Source organism: Cyprinus carpio, chromosome A25, assembly GCF_018340385.1.
Source record: "Cyprinus carpio isolate SPL01 chromosome A25, ASM1834038v1, whole genome shotgun sequence".
Lineage (NCBI taxonomy): Eukaryota > Metazoa > Chordata > Actinopteri > Cypriniformes > Cyprinidae > Cyprinus > Cyprinus carpio.
In genome coordinates, this window is record NC_056596.1 from 1,960,267 (window position 1) to 1,978,151 (window position 17,885).

Genomic DNA, 17,885 nt, shown 5'->3' on the forward strand with positions numbered 1-17,885 from the left:
TATATATCTATATATATCTATATATATATATATATATGTATATATATATATATATATATATATATATATAGCATTATGTAATTTACATAATTAACATTAAATACATTTTCAAAAATAAATGTAATTGAAAAGTTCACATGAAAAAAGTTAGATATATTTAAGAAAAAAAAATCTTTATCTATCTATCAAGCCAGCTCTCTCTCTCTCTCTCTCTCTCTCTCTCTCTCTCTCTCTCTCTCTCTCTCTCTCTCTCTCTCTATATATATATATATATATTATACAGTATATATAATATACAGACACATTAATAAAGTTAAATACTATTAAAAATAAGCTCCAAACTGGACTTTCTGCTGATAGGCAAATGTCTGACTACACGAGGTTGGAAGGTTAGTTTCTTTTAAAAATAAGCTCCAAACTGGACTTTCTGCTATGAATGGTATTTGAGAGGGATGGGGGGGTGGTGACATTTTTAAGTGATCAGTTAATTTGGTGGAATTCCAGCCAGAACAGAGTAAAAGATCTCCTCACAACGCCACAGCAATTCATTAATGTGACACAAGCCCCTACAAATCCTGCGCTTTGATTTCAGTCCTCATGAAAAGAGCTTTCACTGAGTCTCAAACCTGATCGGAGCTCAGCTCTGAGGCTGGAGAAAGACATTCCACCTGAGGAACAAACACACATGCTCCGGCAGTGATATCACAGAGGAATTCTGGGATTGTGCCGGACAAACATGGGTGGAGGACAGAGAACAGAATTTTGTGATTGTGTGGTATAAAAGTGGGTTTATGGGATTGTGCATTATTATTATTGTTGTTTTTATTTGTTATTAGAAAGAGATTATATGTGACCTGCTCCACATTTACATCTATTCCTTTAGCAGACGCTTTTATCCACAGCGACTGATAAATGCTCCATCATTTTGACACACTTTGAGTCGCATCTTGGTATTTATACACTAATACACATCAAACATAAAAATATAAATAATATACATTTATTATTAGAAAGAGTATTTGGAGATTTTAGTTTGTTGTCTTTGTTGTTTAATTATTGTGAATGTTTAAAAAAGTTTGATTGTGGAGGATGTGAAAGAGCAGATGAGCGATGTGAGGAAGAGATTAAAAAAGAAATGTGCAAAAAATAAAAAATATATAAATAATACAAATAAAAATCTAATCAAAAATCACAAATGAGGAAAAAAAAAAGATGATTAATTGAGAAAAAAAATAGCCTAGATTTGAAAAAGCAGCTCACAAATGAAATGGAATGTTATTTTAGTACCACTGAGATTCGATTATAGTATATTATCGTTTTCATTAATATTTTGAATTTTTTTTTTTTTTTTTTTTTTTTTTTTTAAGTATTTCTGTTGTCATTTTATTTTAAGTAGTTGGATCCTTTGTTTTTGCCATTATTATTTTGCCATACTTCTTCTTATTATTATTTGAATATGTCTATATATTTTGGTTTTAGTTATTTTATTCATGTTAAACAAAGAAAATTAGAAATGCTGACATATATATATAAATTTATTTGATTTCATTTAGAGTTTATTTATATTTTTTTTTTTTTTTTTTTTTTTTGGTTTTTATTAATTTTTGTATTATTTATAGTATATTGTATATTAAATGTCAAAAGGACATCTATATAGTTTATTGTTACATGTTAAACAAAGAAAATAAGAAATGTTGCCTTGGAAACTAGCTGATATATATATATATATATATATAAATACATGTTAAACATATATATATATATATATATATATATATATATATATATATATATATGCATAATACATTTGAATAACTTTAATTTTCATCAAAATAGTATATAAATACACACACAAATTGTACTAATTAACTATTATAAAAAGTATAATAGATTATATAAATAAAATAGGATAAATTTTCTTTTATTATTAAAAATGGTTAAAAATAATAAGTAAAATAGTTAAATAAAAACTATATAAATATATAAAAATAGTATCTAAATATATAAACTTAATGTAATTTCAAGACCTCTAGCATAAATATATTTGCATACATACTGCATATTATGCATATGTTATTCACATTTATTTCATACACATTACAAATTTTGCATTTAATTACAGTTTAGGAACATTTATGAACACCTGTTAGAAAATTTATTAATACGTTTTTTTTTTTCATACATCACATTAGAAATAGAAGGTTGAGTGCATTGCATTGTGGGATACAGTATCCTTCACAGTGTGCTCTGAATGTACACTGCACACTCTGAATTAGCATTCTGTGAAAATAGTATGAGAAGCACAGCACGCCAAACAAACTCAAAGAAAGACAGAAGGACAATACTACATCCTTAACTGAGATTATTTCTGCATTATCAGAAAGCGTCTGTGTCTGAAGTTATTCACAGAGTAAATGATCTCACTGCTGGATCTGCGCTCTCCTCCTCCACCTCGTCCTCTCATTATACGTCTTCTCAGACAGAGCTGTTTTGTGTCAATACAACGCGTGCTCCCACTCCGTTCATTCTTGGCGAGACTAGAGCGAATATCTGACAGAGAACAATACGCTTTTGTGGACCGTTTGCTAATCAGACAAAATAACCGTAGTGGAATATTTCACCAAAGTTAATTCAGACTTCTAAGTCTCAGTTTAAGACGGAGATTTCAGGATCAGGCTGATACTGTGGCAGCAGGCAGATTCACAGATGGGGTCAAAGGTCAAGCAGCCTCCATCATTTAATGACTCGTGACGTGAAAAGCAAGGCATTTTAACATTAAACCATCGTTTCTAACCAAAAAAAAAAAAAAAAGTCCATAATCTATAATAATGCAAAAGTCCATCAGTTTTTTTCTCACATAAAAAAAACACACACAGATTTGTTTAGAGCTGTTTTAAACTGTTTACGGTGCTTGATCTGTGCAGATTTATCTTTCACTGGAGAAGGAATATTATGGATAGAGGACTCGGAAGCAACAGTTTGGAGTTTAAATGTCTTAATGATGGATTTGTTTCTTTCAAACACACAGCTTTTGTCTTCTCCAGATGTTAACTGATGGACTGGAGTGCTGTGGATTATTGTGATGTTTTTATCAGCTGTTTGGACTCTTTTTCTGATGGAATGGATTGATGTGGATTGGCGAGCAAGTGATGCAATGCTACATTTCTCCAAATCTGACGAAGACACAAACTCATCTACATCTTGGATGGCCTGAAAGGTGAGTAACTTTTCAGCAAATTTTCTTTTTTGGGTGATCTATTCCTTTAAATGTTGTAAAGTGTGACATTTCTGCGTCTACACCCAGCATCCCTTTACACCACGGGCCGCCCACTTCCTCTCTCACGCCCTTCCTGTTCTTTATTTCCTCCCTTCAGGGCTTCTCACGGACCCTAATGAGAGAGACATCTTTTCATTCCCCCGGACAGGCCCACGCTGACACACTTCATCAAGGGCGGCAGGAGAGCAGAAAGCGTCCAGTGTCAGGAGAACTCACATGAGATGCTTTCACAGGTGTGGCTCGGAAACAGACCTGCGTGTGCAGCCAAACGCTCAAATCTACAGACTAATGGAAACTATAGATGCAGACTAAGCCATTTAACATTTCATGTTTGCCAGAATAATGAGTTTGGGCGAAGACCATGCCAGTTATTGAATCATCATCTGTGTGAATTTGTGAAAGAATCACTCATTTGAGTCAGATCTCCTCAACGAATCATTTGAAGACTCCCACACTTTCTGATAACTGAATTTACATAACTTTTATAGGATACTAGAATTTCTAGGACCTAACTGGATAAAGATTTTTTTTAAATCATTGTATAAAAAATAAATGTATTTAAAATATATATCTTAAAAAAAAAAAATTAAAAAAAAAAAAAAGTATACCATATATAATGGAAATTTACATTTAAAAAAAATCACTATACTCTCAAAAAATCATTTCTATTCAAATAAATAATTTAGAATTCAAATTTAAAAACAAAATGTTTATTGGATATGAAAATTTCCATGAAAAAAAAAAATCAATGTACAGAGATTTCACTCTTAAAGAATAATTTCTACTCAAATAAATCATTTATAACTGATAATTTCTAAACAATATATATATATATATATATTTAAATTGACTATGGAAATTTCCATGCCTTTCCTGAAATATTAAAATATTGTAACAACTTATAACATGTTAACAACTCACTGAAATCAGATATGATTTTTTTTTTTATTTTTTTTTTTTAACATGACTGAATCATGGTGGCCGAGATGTTTTGGAACAATTAATTACATAAAGACTCACAGATTCAACGATTCAATAAAATAAACTGGTTGAAAGAAATGATTCACTGAATTGAACTAAATTTTAGATTTTGTTTGTAAAAAAAAAAAAAAAAATTGTTCAAGTAAAAACAAAAAAACAAAATCACCACAGCTGAGAGACACAAGTTAGAGGATATCGCATCATCCAGGCTGACCACTCACAGGACAGGAAAGAGACAGGAAACAGACGGGAAACAGACAGGAAACAGTACCTGGTTGTATTAAGGTGCTGAGTAGAGACTGATTCTTCCTCCTTTGCCACAAACGGCCTTCTTAACAGACTGAAAGAGAGAAAGAGGTGCTTTCCTTCATCTCACGCCTGAGGATCAGGAAGATCTTGAGATGTTTCAGATGGAAAATTATGAAGGGAGAATGCTTTAAAATGAGAAATGAAATGACAAGGGAAAAGTGGAAAATCCAAAATGTGCCTGCTTGTTCACACCACATACTTAGGTCTGTTCTATTAGAGCGGAAAGATTAAATTAAATTTTGGTTTGAGAGAGTGTTGTGTTGGTTGGTTGGATACCCGAGCAACTCACTGTGAAGCATCTGTAACAATCGGCAAAGAGATGTCTTCAGCCATGAAGTCCAGTTCATCCACCAAGCTGTTGTTTCGTGAGATATCAGGGCCATCCAGTTTTTTCTTAACTGTAGAGAAAAATTACAGTATCTCCATTAAACCACAAACTCGCATGACATTAAATCCAGCAGGGACGTATTGAGATGTGCTAGAATGAACGCACACATTAAAGTCGGAAAATGTGTGCATTTTTGGAGAAAAATCAAGAAAAGAGGAGAGCATTTGCCAAATGTGGGCGAGGAAAAGAAAGACGGATACCTGGAGAAGAAGGACAGCTGAGAGCAAAAGCCGACCATGAGCGCTGGCGGTCTGTCCACATGAAGATACAGAGAAAAAAAAAAGTGCAAACTAAGATCAAGCTGAACAACAAAAACAAGACATGAAAGAGCAGCAGAGGCAGAACATGATTTATATTAGGGGTGTCACTAAAGGGAGCCCTTTAACATTACGATAAGGTTACAATTAACAACAGAACCCAGAAGTTCAAGTTTCAAGTTTGTTTTATTAATATCGCACATTTAAAAACAGCGAGCACGGCTGACCAAAGGGTGGAACAAAACATAAATCAAAAGCACGGGGCAGATCACGTAAGACACAAGCTCACAACAAATTGAAAGCCAAAGAATAAAAAGCAGTTAAAGACTGTGCCGATCTCTGTTCAGCATACCTCAGATTTTGTGTGGGATTGTACTGATGTAGCTCAGACAGATAGCTTGGTGCCAGATTATTTAGAGATTTAAAAACATGGAGCATATTTGGACTCAGTTATAAAATGTACAGGCAGCCTATGTAGTGATTTCAAAATCTTTGTAACATGGTCAAATTACGCTATCCTTTGCACTATTAGAGATGAGTGACAGAATACCTGGACATACCATAACAGAGAGAGTTGCAGTAGCCCAGGCAAGACGTGACAAGGATATGGATTGCAATCTCTAAGAGAAAAGATTTAATCTTGGAGAGAAGACGTAATTTATTTGTTTGTCGAATTTGAGGCTACAATCCCAAAACATTTACATTTAGTCATTTAGCAGACGCTTTTATCCAAAGTGACTTACAAATGAGGACAATAGAAGCAATTAAACAAGAGAACAATGATATGCAAGTACTATGACAAGTCTCTGTTAGCTTAACGCAGTACACGTAGCAAGCGTAGCATGGAATAACATGAGGTTCAGTAAACAATTATAGAATAAGTATTTCTGGGTGAACTACTTCTTTACCGAATATTGCAAGAGGTTGCTATTAACACAGTTTAGCCTAAAACATTAGAAAAATTACACTGAATTAAACATTAAAATACAACTCTCACTCACTCACTCAAAAAAAAAAAAAAAAAAAAAAAAAAAAACACACTAAATTAATTTATTAAGGATGGATGAAGTAATTCTATTCTAAGAGTTTTCATGGGGACCAAAGACTATAACCTCGGTTTTTGATTCATTCAGTAATAGAACGTTTTGAGAGAACCATATTTTCTCTTCATCCATGCAAGGAAAAAGATATTTTAGAGCGGTATGTTCATTGCGTTTCAGGGGTAGATAAATTTAATCTGCATAGCAATGAAAGGATACACCATGCTTTCTAAAAAGAGAGCCCAACGGAAGTAAATACAAGGAAAAGAGAACAGGTGCGAGAACTGAACCCTGTGGCACTCCACAAGAAAGTTGAGCAGGCGACAAAGAAACGTTACCCAATCTGACAAAAAAAAATAAAAAATCTATTAGGTAAATATGATTTAAACCAATTAAAGGAAGTTCCCTGGATGCCCACATAGCATATTATGAATATTATGATCAACGGTATCAAAAGCCGAGGTTAAGTCTAAAAGTACTAGGATCACAGAATCACCAGAATCAGTCGCTAACAGTGTATCATTAAAGACCGTAATAAAGCAGATTCAGTGCTGTGCAGAGACTGAAAACCAGATTGGGTAACTGGAAGGTTTCAAAAATATGATTTGAGCTAAGAAAAGACTGGAGTTTTTTTTTTTTCCAAGACTTTGATAATGAAAGGAAGAGTCGAAATGGGTTGATGATTTTTATATCTATAATATAGTGTGGGTTTGTTGAGAAGAGGAGTAAGAGTAGCCTCTTTTAGGCTATCAGAGATAGTCCCTGAACTTAAGCATTTATTCAGAAAAGACATCAGACTGGGTCCAACCGAATCAAAAATTTGTTTCAAAATACGTGGAAGAAGCACATCATGGCAGCAAAAGGAAAGTTTCAAATAGTCAATAATTTTTTTGTGAGAGACTGGAGAGAAACTGAGTCAAAAACACTCCATGTGACTGAAAATCAACAAGACTCAGGCAATGCAGTGAGCTTATCAACAAAAAACCTTCACAAAATAACACTGAGAGATTTGAAATCACATTTACAGGAGGATTTAAGAGAGTTAATTACAGAAAATAAAGCTTTAGAGCTGTGATGACTTTTGGCAATTACATCTGAAAAATACATAGACCTCAGATTTCACTGCATTCTGAAAAGCAACAAGTGGGTTTCTAAGCATCTCATAGGAGATTTGCAATTAGTCCTTTGTCCATTTTCGTTCTGCTCTTCATTAAGCTTGTCTCAGAGAACAGATGTTGTCCTGAAGCCACGGTTCAGTTTTAGGTTTTGGCTTCTTAAGTTTAAGAGGAGCAGTGGCTTTTAAAACCTCTGAACAAGCAGTGCTTAACAGACCTAGATGTTGTTCAGCATCCAAGTCCGGTAAAGGTGACTCCAGAGACAGACAGACAGACATTTTTAAATATAAGAATCAACACAAATTAAAAAAACTGTATGCAAACATGTAAATTGCACTAATGCAGTTTTTAGATTAACTATTTGCAAACTATTTTACAAATATAACTATTTGTTGGTGAAATATAGTAATTTACACAGTCATAACATGTTTCAGAACAAATTTATTTAAACACATTAAATTATTAAGACATCACTAACAGGTAAAGTAAAATATAAAGAGTATATGGTCTAATATTTCATCAAATGCAGACTTCATTTCTCTAGTGAACTAACGAGCTGTGGAAACTGATGACTTCCTGAGCTAAATGAAATGCTACGAGATATTTTGTTTACTAGCTGTTTTATTGCTGTCTTTCCACGGTTGAAACACTGGTTGAGTGATTACATGAGGCATGAGATGTTCATTCATGTTTATTTCGTGTTAAAACTAGAAGTAAAGGGATGATCCCGCTGCCGTTTGAACTGAGGCGGTTATACAGCGATCTGTCGCGCCGCATCAAAGAGCATTTATTGTTTGAATTTCCTGAATAAAAAGGACATAATTTTAAAGATGAGACTTTGTTTCTTATCAAAAACAACAATATATAAAACTGGAAGTTTCCAATGAAGTTCCACTCATGCAGTGGTTAAACCAACGCTGTATTTGTTTGGTACACATGCGTACACCCCTAATTAATATGAAAGTTAAGATGTCTAATGTCTGAAATTGTGTCATTTCATTGATTTGGCACTCTTGTGACCTTTGACACTTCATTTAGGTTTATTTCTGTTGCTGATGGCACTGCTGTGACACTGTCATTATAGTTAAAACTAAAACCATAAAAAATATTTACTTGAAATAAATGCTAACTGAAATTAAATATTTAAAAAGAAAAATGCATTTAATTGTAGCTAGCTGCCAAAATCAACATTTCTTATTTTTAGTTTAACCTGATGTACTTAAAAATCTAAAACTGAAATAAAAATTATGTAGACATATTAAAAAATAAATAAATAAATAAATAAATAAATAAAGTGACAAAAAACTATTTCTTAGAGTTGAAAAAGTATATATATATATATATATATATATATATATATAAAAACAAAACCAAATAAAAAATAACTACAAATCATTTTTTTTTTAGTTGCATCAGTCCATTTAAGTGTTCATTTTGAAATATTACTAATATTGATATTATTAATATCAACATTATTCCTATGTATACTTTATAAAAATCAATAAAGATTTCATAGCAAAAGCACACATAACCACAAGCTGAAGCCAGACGTTTGTACAATTATCCCAAAAAATAAATAAATATATATATATATATATATATATATATATATATATATATATATATAATATATATATATATATATATATATATATGAAACTATCATTCAGACGACAGAAGGCATGTAGTTTTTCAGCAACGTTGATCATGTTGATCATTTAGAGGCCTAAAAAATGTAACTTTTTGCATTTCCTTTTTATTTATTATTTTTTAATTACGTTTTATTTCGAAATGACTTGCTGCTTTGACACACCTTGTTTCATTTAAGCAAATTGCTGGCTTCTAATGTTCACATTTTGTTCAAATAAATGCATTTTTGCCTTTATGTAGCAAGCAACATGATGCCACCATAACACAACATGCACTTGCAAAAAAGCAGAAGCAGCAGCAGCAGCAGCAAGCAGAAAACCACAGTGGCACGGATAGAAAGCTCTCACCTGATGGTAGGAGTTTTTTTGTTGTCTGTGTAAAGGGAAAAACAGGTAGCCATTCAAACTTAGTGGCACTTTTGCTTAAACTTCAAAATTCAATCAGTTCCCAACAGACAACAAAACACGTTTTTCTAGTTAAATATCCAGACACATGATGGGTTGCAAATGCCATTTTCTTTTAAGTAAATGTTGGTTGGTTTGGTTCAGTGTTTATTTGAACAGTTTTTTGACATGCTTGTGACCAAAATATACTTTAGCTGAAATACCTCACAGACTATGTAACCGACTGAAGGCTTTGATCAGCCAAACCGCTCAACATGTTTTTATCTTTCCCTTTTCCCAGAGTTCAAAGGCCTGCAGACATGTGCTGCGATTTCATTATCTTTCCCCTCTTCAGTCATAATTAAGCTTCAGAAGAGTCTACTCTGCTGGGGACCGTCTGTGTTTATGTGTCTGCTTTTATGATGAAGCCATTTGACAGGAAAACCCGTAAAAGCAGACTTATTAACAGACCGGTTTAGCAGGGGACCAGAAAATGACATCTATTCAATATGGAAAAATGGGTCAGGTCGAAACGCCGGCTTTTCATCTTTCCATCCTCTTTATCGCTTCCGCTCAGTTTATGGGCTACAAGAATGGAATAAACAAATGACAAGAGCCTCTTTTGTGTCCTGTTTTCTGGTTGATGAATCGCTCCAGTGAAGAAGAAACTTGAAACTCTGAAAACATGTTTTTGTACTAACTACACACGCATTTCCAGTTTTCTGGTAGTCAGATCTAACTGTTGAATTTGACTGATATTTGCTATTCAAATGCCTTTAATGCCAAATGTCTTTAAGAAATTCAAGCTCAGATTTGCCACTGTCAAATTCATTTAACAGACACACTTTTCATGTGACATGGTCTTAAAGAAACATCAGGAACAAGCTCCTCGTCTTATCAGTGTGTCAACACCAGCTATGCTTACATGCACGTCAATCACACTGATGACCCAATCAGACTGAAAAGCCTTCATATCAACACCGCAATCGATCCGATTAGCAAATAAACCTACTGTATGAAGCCAAACACTTTCTCAATCAGATTAAAAAATAATTTTATTTTATTTCATTTTTTATCTTTAAGACAAAAAATAAAATTAAATTAAATTAAATTAAATTAAATTAAATTAATTTAAATTAAATTAAAACTAAATGGAACTGCTAAAATTTCAAAAATTTATTTTATAATTACAATAAAAGCTTTTAAAATGTATTCAAATTATTATGAAATATTGTGTATAATCAATCAGACCGAAATAAAATATAAAAAATAAAATGAAATAAAATAATAAATAAATAAATAATATAAAATAAAAAATAAAAAGCCTTCATGTAAATGCTGAGTACTCAACCTGAATACTTTCTCAATCTGATTCAAAAATGAAATAAAATGAAATAAAATAAAATACAGATTAAAGCCAAAAGAGGAATATTAAAATAAATGAATAAATAGTTATTTAAACATTTACTGTTAACCCAGACCGATGAAACACTGAGGACTCACATAACTAAACTACAACTTCGGCAATCCCAGCATGCCGAGCGTGAGGGCCTTACCTGTGGACTCCTCTGTAAAGACGCCGTCTTTATCATCGATGTGGTCGTAGGTGATCTGTGGGATGGAGACGGCGCGTTCTCCTCCGGGACCCAGAGAACCGTTATCACGCGTGACCTTCGGCTTCCGTTTGTACCGCTTGCTCTGAGAAGACAAGAGTGACAACATTACATGCACTTCATAAAGAAACTATTCATCTAAAATTATGAAAAAGACTTACATTGCATTTTTGGTTTTGTAATTTTGTTGTCGATTTTGTCCAAAGCGACTAACAAATGAGGACAATGGAAGCAATCAAAAACAACAAAAGAGCAATGATATATGCTCTTTTGTTATATATATAAAGACTTGAAATATAGTGCAAAAATCACATGGGGAAACTTACACTAGCAGCCAATAATTTGATCAAAATACAGTAAAAATAGAAATAATGTGAAATTATTACAATTCAAAACATATTAGAAATCATTCTAATATGTTGATACATATTATGCTGAAACATTTCTGATTATTATCAGTTGAAAAAAAATCTGATTTTTGTGGAAATCATGATTTCAGGATCCTTTGATGAATAGAAAGCTCAAAAGAACAGGATTTCTTTTGTAACATTATAAATGTCTTTACTGTCACTTTTGATCAATTTCATGTGTCCAAGATTAATAAAATATATATATATATATTTTTTTTAAATTACCTACCCCAGACTTTTGAATGGTAGTGTATCACAGTTTCCACAAAATTCTGAAGCATCACAACTGTTTTCAACATTTATAATAATCAGTTTCTTGAGCAGAATATCAACATATTAGAATGATTTCTGAAGATCATGTGACACTAAAGACTGGAGTAATGATGCTGAAAATTCAGCTTTACATCACAGAAATAAATTATAGTTTAACAGATATTCACATTGAACACAGCTATTTTGAATTGTAATAATATTTCACAATTTTACTGTTTTACTGTATTTTTTATCAAATAAATGCAACCTTTGGGAGAGATTTTACATTTAAAACATTAAAAAAAATCTCAATTATTCAAAACCTTTGACCAGTAGTGTTCATATGGAAAACAATGGCAAATACTCATCAAAAGTGTTTTATGAAAAATCAAGCGAGTCATACGAGTTTGGAACGACGTGATTTGCTCGCCATTATGCATTATTGCGAGCTCATTCAAATAATTTCACAAACAGAACTTCAGAATGCCTCAAGCTTTGACGTACGAGTCCTAAACCCCAAAACAAAGCCACATTTAATCTCATATATAATCTGACAAACAGCAGCTCCAAGAAACTCTTTGTTTCTTCCCAAGAAACGCTGATAAGGCTTAGGGAAAAACCACACGTCTCGCCTGTGCACGTCAAAATCCCACAGATATGAAATTCAAATTTGCCCTTTTTTGGAGAATATGCATTTTGTGAATCAACGAATTCTGCGGTGACTACGCAACCTACACAAGCGAGTGAAATATTAGTCACGTCTCTGGCCTGAATAACTGCTGTGGGGGGGATAAATCCGGCAGTCCTGAATGAGAGGTTTATGAAGGAGAACAGTCACACGCCCAATACATTTGGAGTCAGAGCTACACAAAGATTTTTTTGTTGTTGTTGCGCTGCACAAAGGTTTGCTCCCAGGAGAGCGGCCGCGATGACATCATCGCATTTGACTGCATCTTTGTGTGCGGCAGACAAAGGGGGGGCCACGGGGTCAAGCGGAGAGACAGCGAGAAACGAGTCCGTCCCATGACATCAGGTCTCTCGCTGCGCTTCTCACACCTAAACCTACATCCTGACCTGGTTTCTCTTCAGAAATCCCATGAAATCCACCGCGGGGTTAAAGCCGTCACACAGCGGCGTTAATTAAAAACCTTCTGGCTCCGTGTCAAACACACACTCGCCGTGGATGGAAGTCAATCGAACGCCGTCTTGGGGACGTTTTTCATCATCTGAACTTGTTAAATAAAGAACAAGCTTCTTTTTTGGTATAAGGAGAAAATATAGTTACACTACAGGCTGCTAACAAAAAGTTTGCATGCTTAATCAGATATCTAACACTGAAAACAACTCATAAAAATGTGGTTCTCAGTTGCTCATTTTTAATTATGTCTGTCATAGATCCATTAATGATTTCAAGTCTCGTCCTACATTTTCTTGTTGAATATCACATTTACTGCAAATGAGTCATATTATGTAAGCAAACTGAGTTGTGAATGTTGACTCTAAACTATTTTAAGATTTTTACTTGACTTTACATTTAAGATTAATGCAACTCAAACTAATATATACACTTTTATTCAAAAGGTTGGGTCAGTAGAATTTTTTGAAGTATTTAGCTGCTATATATATATATTTTTTTTTTTTTTTTTTTGAAGTCATATACAAAATATATATACAATTGATATATACTTTTTTTTTACGTTTCTGAAAGTAGTAAAGAAAAACCAATAATATATATATATATATATATATATATATATATATATATATATATATATATATATATATATATCTATATATATATATATACTGTGTGTGTATATATATACTATATATGGAACATTACAATTTAAAATATATATTTAATTAGAAAATAGTTATTTTAATAAAAATTATTCCTGTAAAACAATGATGATTTAAAAAAAAAAAAAATATATATAATATATATATATATACTATATATATATAATATATATATATATATTCTATATATCTATATATATATATATATATATATATACATATATGGGAAATATTACAATTTAAAATATATATATTTAATTAAAAAATTATCTTAATTAGGGTGTTATTAATATATTTTTAATTTTAATTATTTTATATTTTAATAATATAAAAAAATCGAAAAAATAAATAAGATATAAATATTAAAATAAATAATTAAAAACAAATATTATAAGAATTTCACATATTTCTCTCTCTCTCTCCCTCTCTCTCTCTCTCTCTCTCTCTATATATATATATATAGGGAAATATTACAATTTAAAATATATTTAATTAGAAAATAGATATTTTAATTAAAATTAATCCTGTAAAACAATGTTTTTTTTTTTTTTTTTCACAGAGCAGCCATACCTCTGTTTCTTATAATTAATTATGTAATGCTCTTATCTGTACGATCAAAAATGTCAGAGTAACTTAAGTTCATTTCGGTGTTATCAGGAAACAAATGCCACAAAGCAAGCGTTTGTTGACCACAGAGGGTTAATGACACAGTCAAAATGAAGCATCACAACCTATTTTACTCAGTAATATGACACAGAACTAATTCACTTTTACACTTTAGAGTAAAAATCATGAAAAATGCCCAAATCAAAAGCAAAGGTAGCCATATGGAAAAAAAAAAAAGTAACTGGAAAAGCTAAAAAAAAAAAAAGTCAGTCTCACTATTTTTACTTAGCTACTGCCCAACTCTAATCTAAACTCATCTAAAACACCCATCACACCCTCTACTGTTCCCCCACAGAGACCTTTACATGTGTTCTGGGAACTCACATGAGCCTATAGAAAGGACTTAACACACAATAGCCCCTCTAGAAAAATGCTTTTACTGTCTGGGCTTTGCAGTGACCCGCTACGGAGGCTCAATCAGGACAATCGACAGGAAGCAACATGACAATGACCACAAAAAAAGGACTTGAAAGACAAGACAGAGAAATATCCGTTTGCAGAAGGGGGAGGGAGCGGGGAGCGTTTCTCCTCACCAGCCGTCTGAAGTTGCCCGGGCTGGAGTTTTCTGAGTGTATGATGGGGATGTAGTCGCCCGTCAGCACATACATCTTCCATGTAGCCGTACAGCTGTCTGACTTCTCGCAAGCGTAGCACCTCCACAGCGTCTGAACGTGGGACAGAGTTATTTACGGTGTGTTAAAAAAAAGAAAAGTGCATTGTGTCGTGGCCGTAGCATCAGATGAGTGAGAGATGTTTGTAGTCACCTGTATTAGAGATGCTGCGGCTGGAATCTGCCGGTTAAAATGCTTCTGTCTCTGTTTCTGCTGGACTTTAAGAGCAAAACCAGATCCCAGAATGCCCTGCACGCAGAGGAAGACCGTAAACCAGATAATCAAAACCACCTAAAATCCCATAGACTTTCATTGAGGGGGTGAAAACTTTTATACAGTAAGACTTATGGTGTATATAGCATAGTTTAATAACTCCCTACTGAAAAAAACAGCTACCAGAAAATAAATAAACTAAATGGAAAAACTCAAACTTTTATCATGCATCTTATTAACTTATTATTGAAATTACCATAGTACTGTTAGATTAGGTCAAATAAAAAGTAAAACTAATATATAAAATGTAATAATTTTTTTCTCTATTATATTTATATTAAATGTTCAGTTTCTTTTAATTTTGTTGAATATTAAAATTATATGTAATATAAATATGTATATTTAATATAAATATTATATAAAAATATTTACATTAAATATAAATATGCATTTTTAATTAATTATATTCATTTAAACAATTTAGAATGTATTATAGTTCTTTAGAAATACATATTATATTATAAATATATATATATTAGATATATATATATATCAATATATATATATATATTATATAAAATTGTAAATTATATTTTATATAATGTGTATTCTAAATGTATATGTATATTTTATTATATATTAATTTAAAAATATGCATTATACATTAATATAAATAATATACAAAATCCGAAAAATAAATAAAAATATATAAATATTAAAATAAATAATTAAAAACAAATATTATAAATAATTTCACATATCTCTCTCTCTCTCTCTCTCTATTAGTATTAAAATTTTATGAACTGCAGTAGCTCTGATTTGTCAATTGTGCTTCATTCTAATGTTGCAGATGCATGTTATATAATGTGTAACATGAGGACCGCGGGCCCCTGGAGGCCCTATCACTCTTAAATGGACCACATTAACCCTGGACCCCATTACTGGAGGGCCTCTATAGGAAAACACTGCCCCGGGGCGCCAGACAAGCTCAGAGAATGTGTGTGTGTGCTAAGAGAAAGACAGGAGTCAGTGTTTACCGCAGGCAGAGCGAAGAAGGAGATCGCAAACACACTAAAGCAGGAGGCGATGGCCTTCCCAATCCACGTCTGAGGGATTTTGTCTCCGTAGCCTATCGTAGTCACCGTAACCTAAGAGAAAAACAGGAGTTTGGGATTCACATTCATCATTTTAATGGTGTTTGCAAAGATGTGATAAAAGAGACAACACCTAGCAACCACCCAGAACACCCTAGCAACATGCTATAAACCACTCAGAGCACCAACTTGCAATCCACTAACGCTTTAGCAACTGAATAGAAATGCCCTGGGAAACCCTAGAACAATCTAGCAACTGCATAGCAACACACTAAATACAACTCCCCTACTGAAAAAAAACAGCCCAAGCACAACAGCTAGCACCTAGCAACATGCTAAAAACTATTTTAACCACCTTAAACCACATCATGATGCACTAAAGACGCCTTTTTAAACAGTTTACCAACCCCATATTGTCCCGCCAACCTCCAATAACACCCTAGCAACCCTAGCTCCCAGAATGCTATAGCCTAGCAACCCACTAAAAATACATAAAATAAAAAAATAAAAAACACTCAGAACACCATAGCAACATGTAATTCCCTAAAAGTCCACTTTGAATGCTTCAGCAACAGCATAGAAACACCCTGGCAAACCCTAGAACACCCTAGCAACACCCTAGCAACTAAAAAAAAAAAACACTGCCGGCAATTTAGTGACAGAAGAGCCTAACAACGCCCTAGAAACCTAGCTAGAGCACCAGTAATCATTCAGAATATGACATTCAGTTATGTCCAATAAGCATCTAGCACCCATCAAGAACAACCTAGCAACACCTAGCAACCAAGCAAAATAGCTGGAACCTAGCAATATGCTATAGCAACGCACTAAAAAAAATACACTCAGAACACCATAGCAACATGCAATTCACTAAAAGTCCACTTTGAATGCTTTAGCAACATCATAGAAACAGGCTGGCAAACCCTAGAACACCCTAGCAACACCCTAGCAACACCCTAGCAAAAAAAAAAAAACACTGTCAGCAATTTAGTGTTAAAAAAGCCTAACAACGCCCAAGAAACCAGCTACAGCAGCCTAGGAATCATTCAGAATATGCCCAATAAGCATCTAGCACCATCAAGAACACCCTAGCAACCAGGCAAAATAGCTGGCACCTAGCAACATGCTATAGCAACCCACTAAAAACATTTAAAACATAGCAACATGCAATTCACTATGAGTCCACACTGAATGCCTCAGCAACAGCATAAAAACGCCCTGGCAAACCCTAGAACACCCTAGCAACACCATAGCAACTAGAAAAAAAAAAAAAAAAAAAAAAAAAAAAAACACTGTCAGCAATTTAGTGTCAGAAAAGCCTAACAACGCCCTAGAAACCAGCTACAGCAGCCTAGGAATAATTCAGAATATGTCATTCAGTTATGCATAATAAGCATCTAGCACCATCAAGAACACCCTAGCAACCAAGAAAAACAGCTAGAACCTAACAACATGCTAAAAAATAATAATAATTAACCACCTTAAACTACTGGCATCGTCCAATAACACCCTACCAACCCTAGCACCCAGAATGCTATAGCAACCCACAAAAAAAAAAACAACTCAGAACACTGTAGCAACATACAGTACGCCCCGTCAAACCATAGAACACCCTAGCAACCAGCCAAAACAGCCAGCACCTAGCAACATGCTAAAAACTATTTTAACCACCTTAAACCACACCACAATGCTTTTTAAACAGCAAATCCATAGTCCTCCCAAAACACCCTAACAACCACAGCTCATAAAGCACTACAGCGACACATTAAAAACATCTCAGAAACCGCAAAGAAATGGGCTAGAAATGGTCTAGAAAACATTGAGAT

General features: G+C 33.2%; 1 protein-coding gene across 1 annotated transcript in view; it reads right to left on the minus strand.

Moving 5' to 3' along the window:
- LOC122135528 (potassium voltage-gated channel subfamily KQT member 1-like) overlaps window positions 1-17,885 on the minus strand; it is a 143,385-nt gene that overhangs the window by 100,227 nt on the left and 25,273 nt on the right. Inside the window, exons 8-14 of the mRNA XM_042714992.1 lie at window positions 16,003-16,113; window positions 14,906-15,001; window positions 14,675-14,806; window positions 10,957-11,098; window positions 5,156-5,206; window positions 4,857-4,965; window positions 4,530-4,598 (exon numbers count right to left, since the gene is read on the minus strand). Coding sequence (XP_042570926.1) covers window positions 4,530-4,598; window positions 4,857-4,965; window positions 5,156-5,206; window positions 10,957-11,098; window positions 14,675-14,806; window positions 14,906-15,001; window positions 16,003-16,113 — 710 coding nt within the window. The remainder of the gene's footprint in view (window positions 1-4,529; window positions 4,599-4,856; window positions 4,966-5,155; window positions 5,207-10,956; window positions 11,099-14,674; window positions 14,807-14,905; window positions 15,002-16,002; window positions 16,114-17,885) is intronic.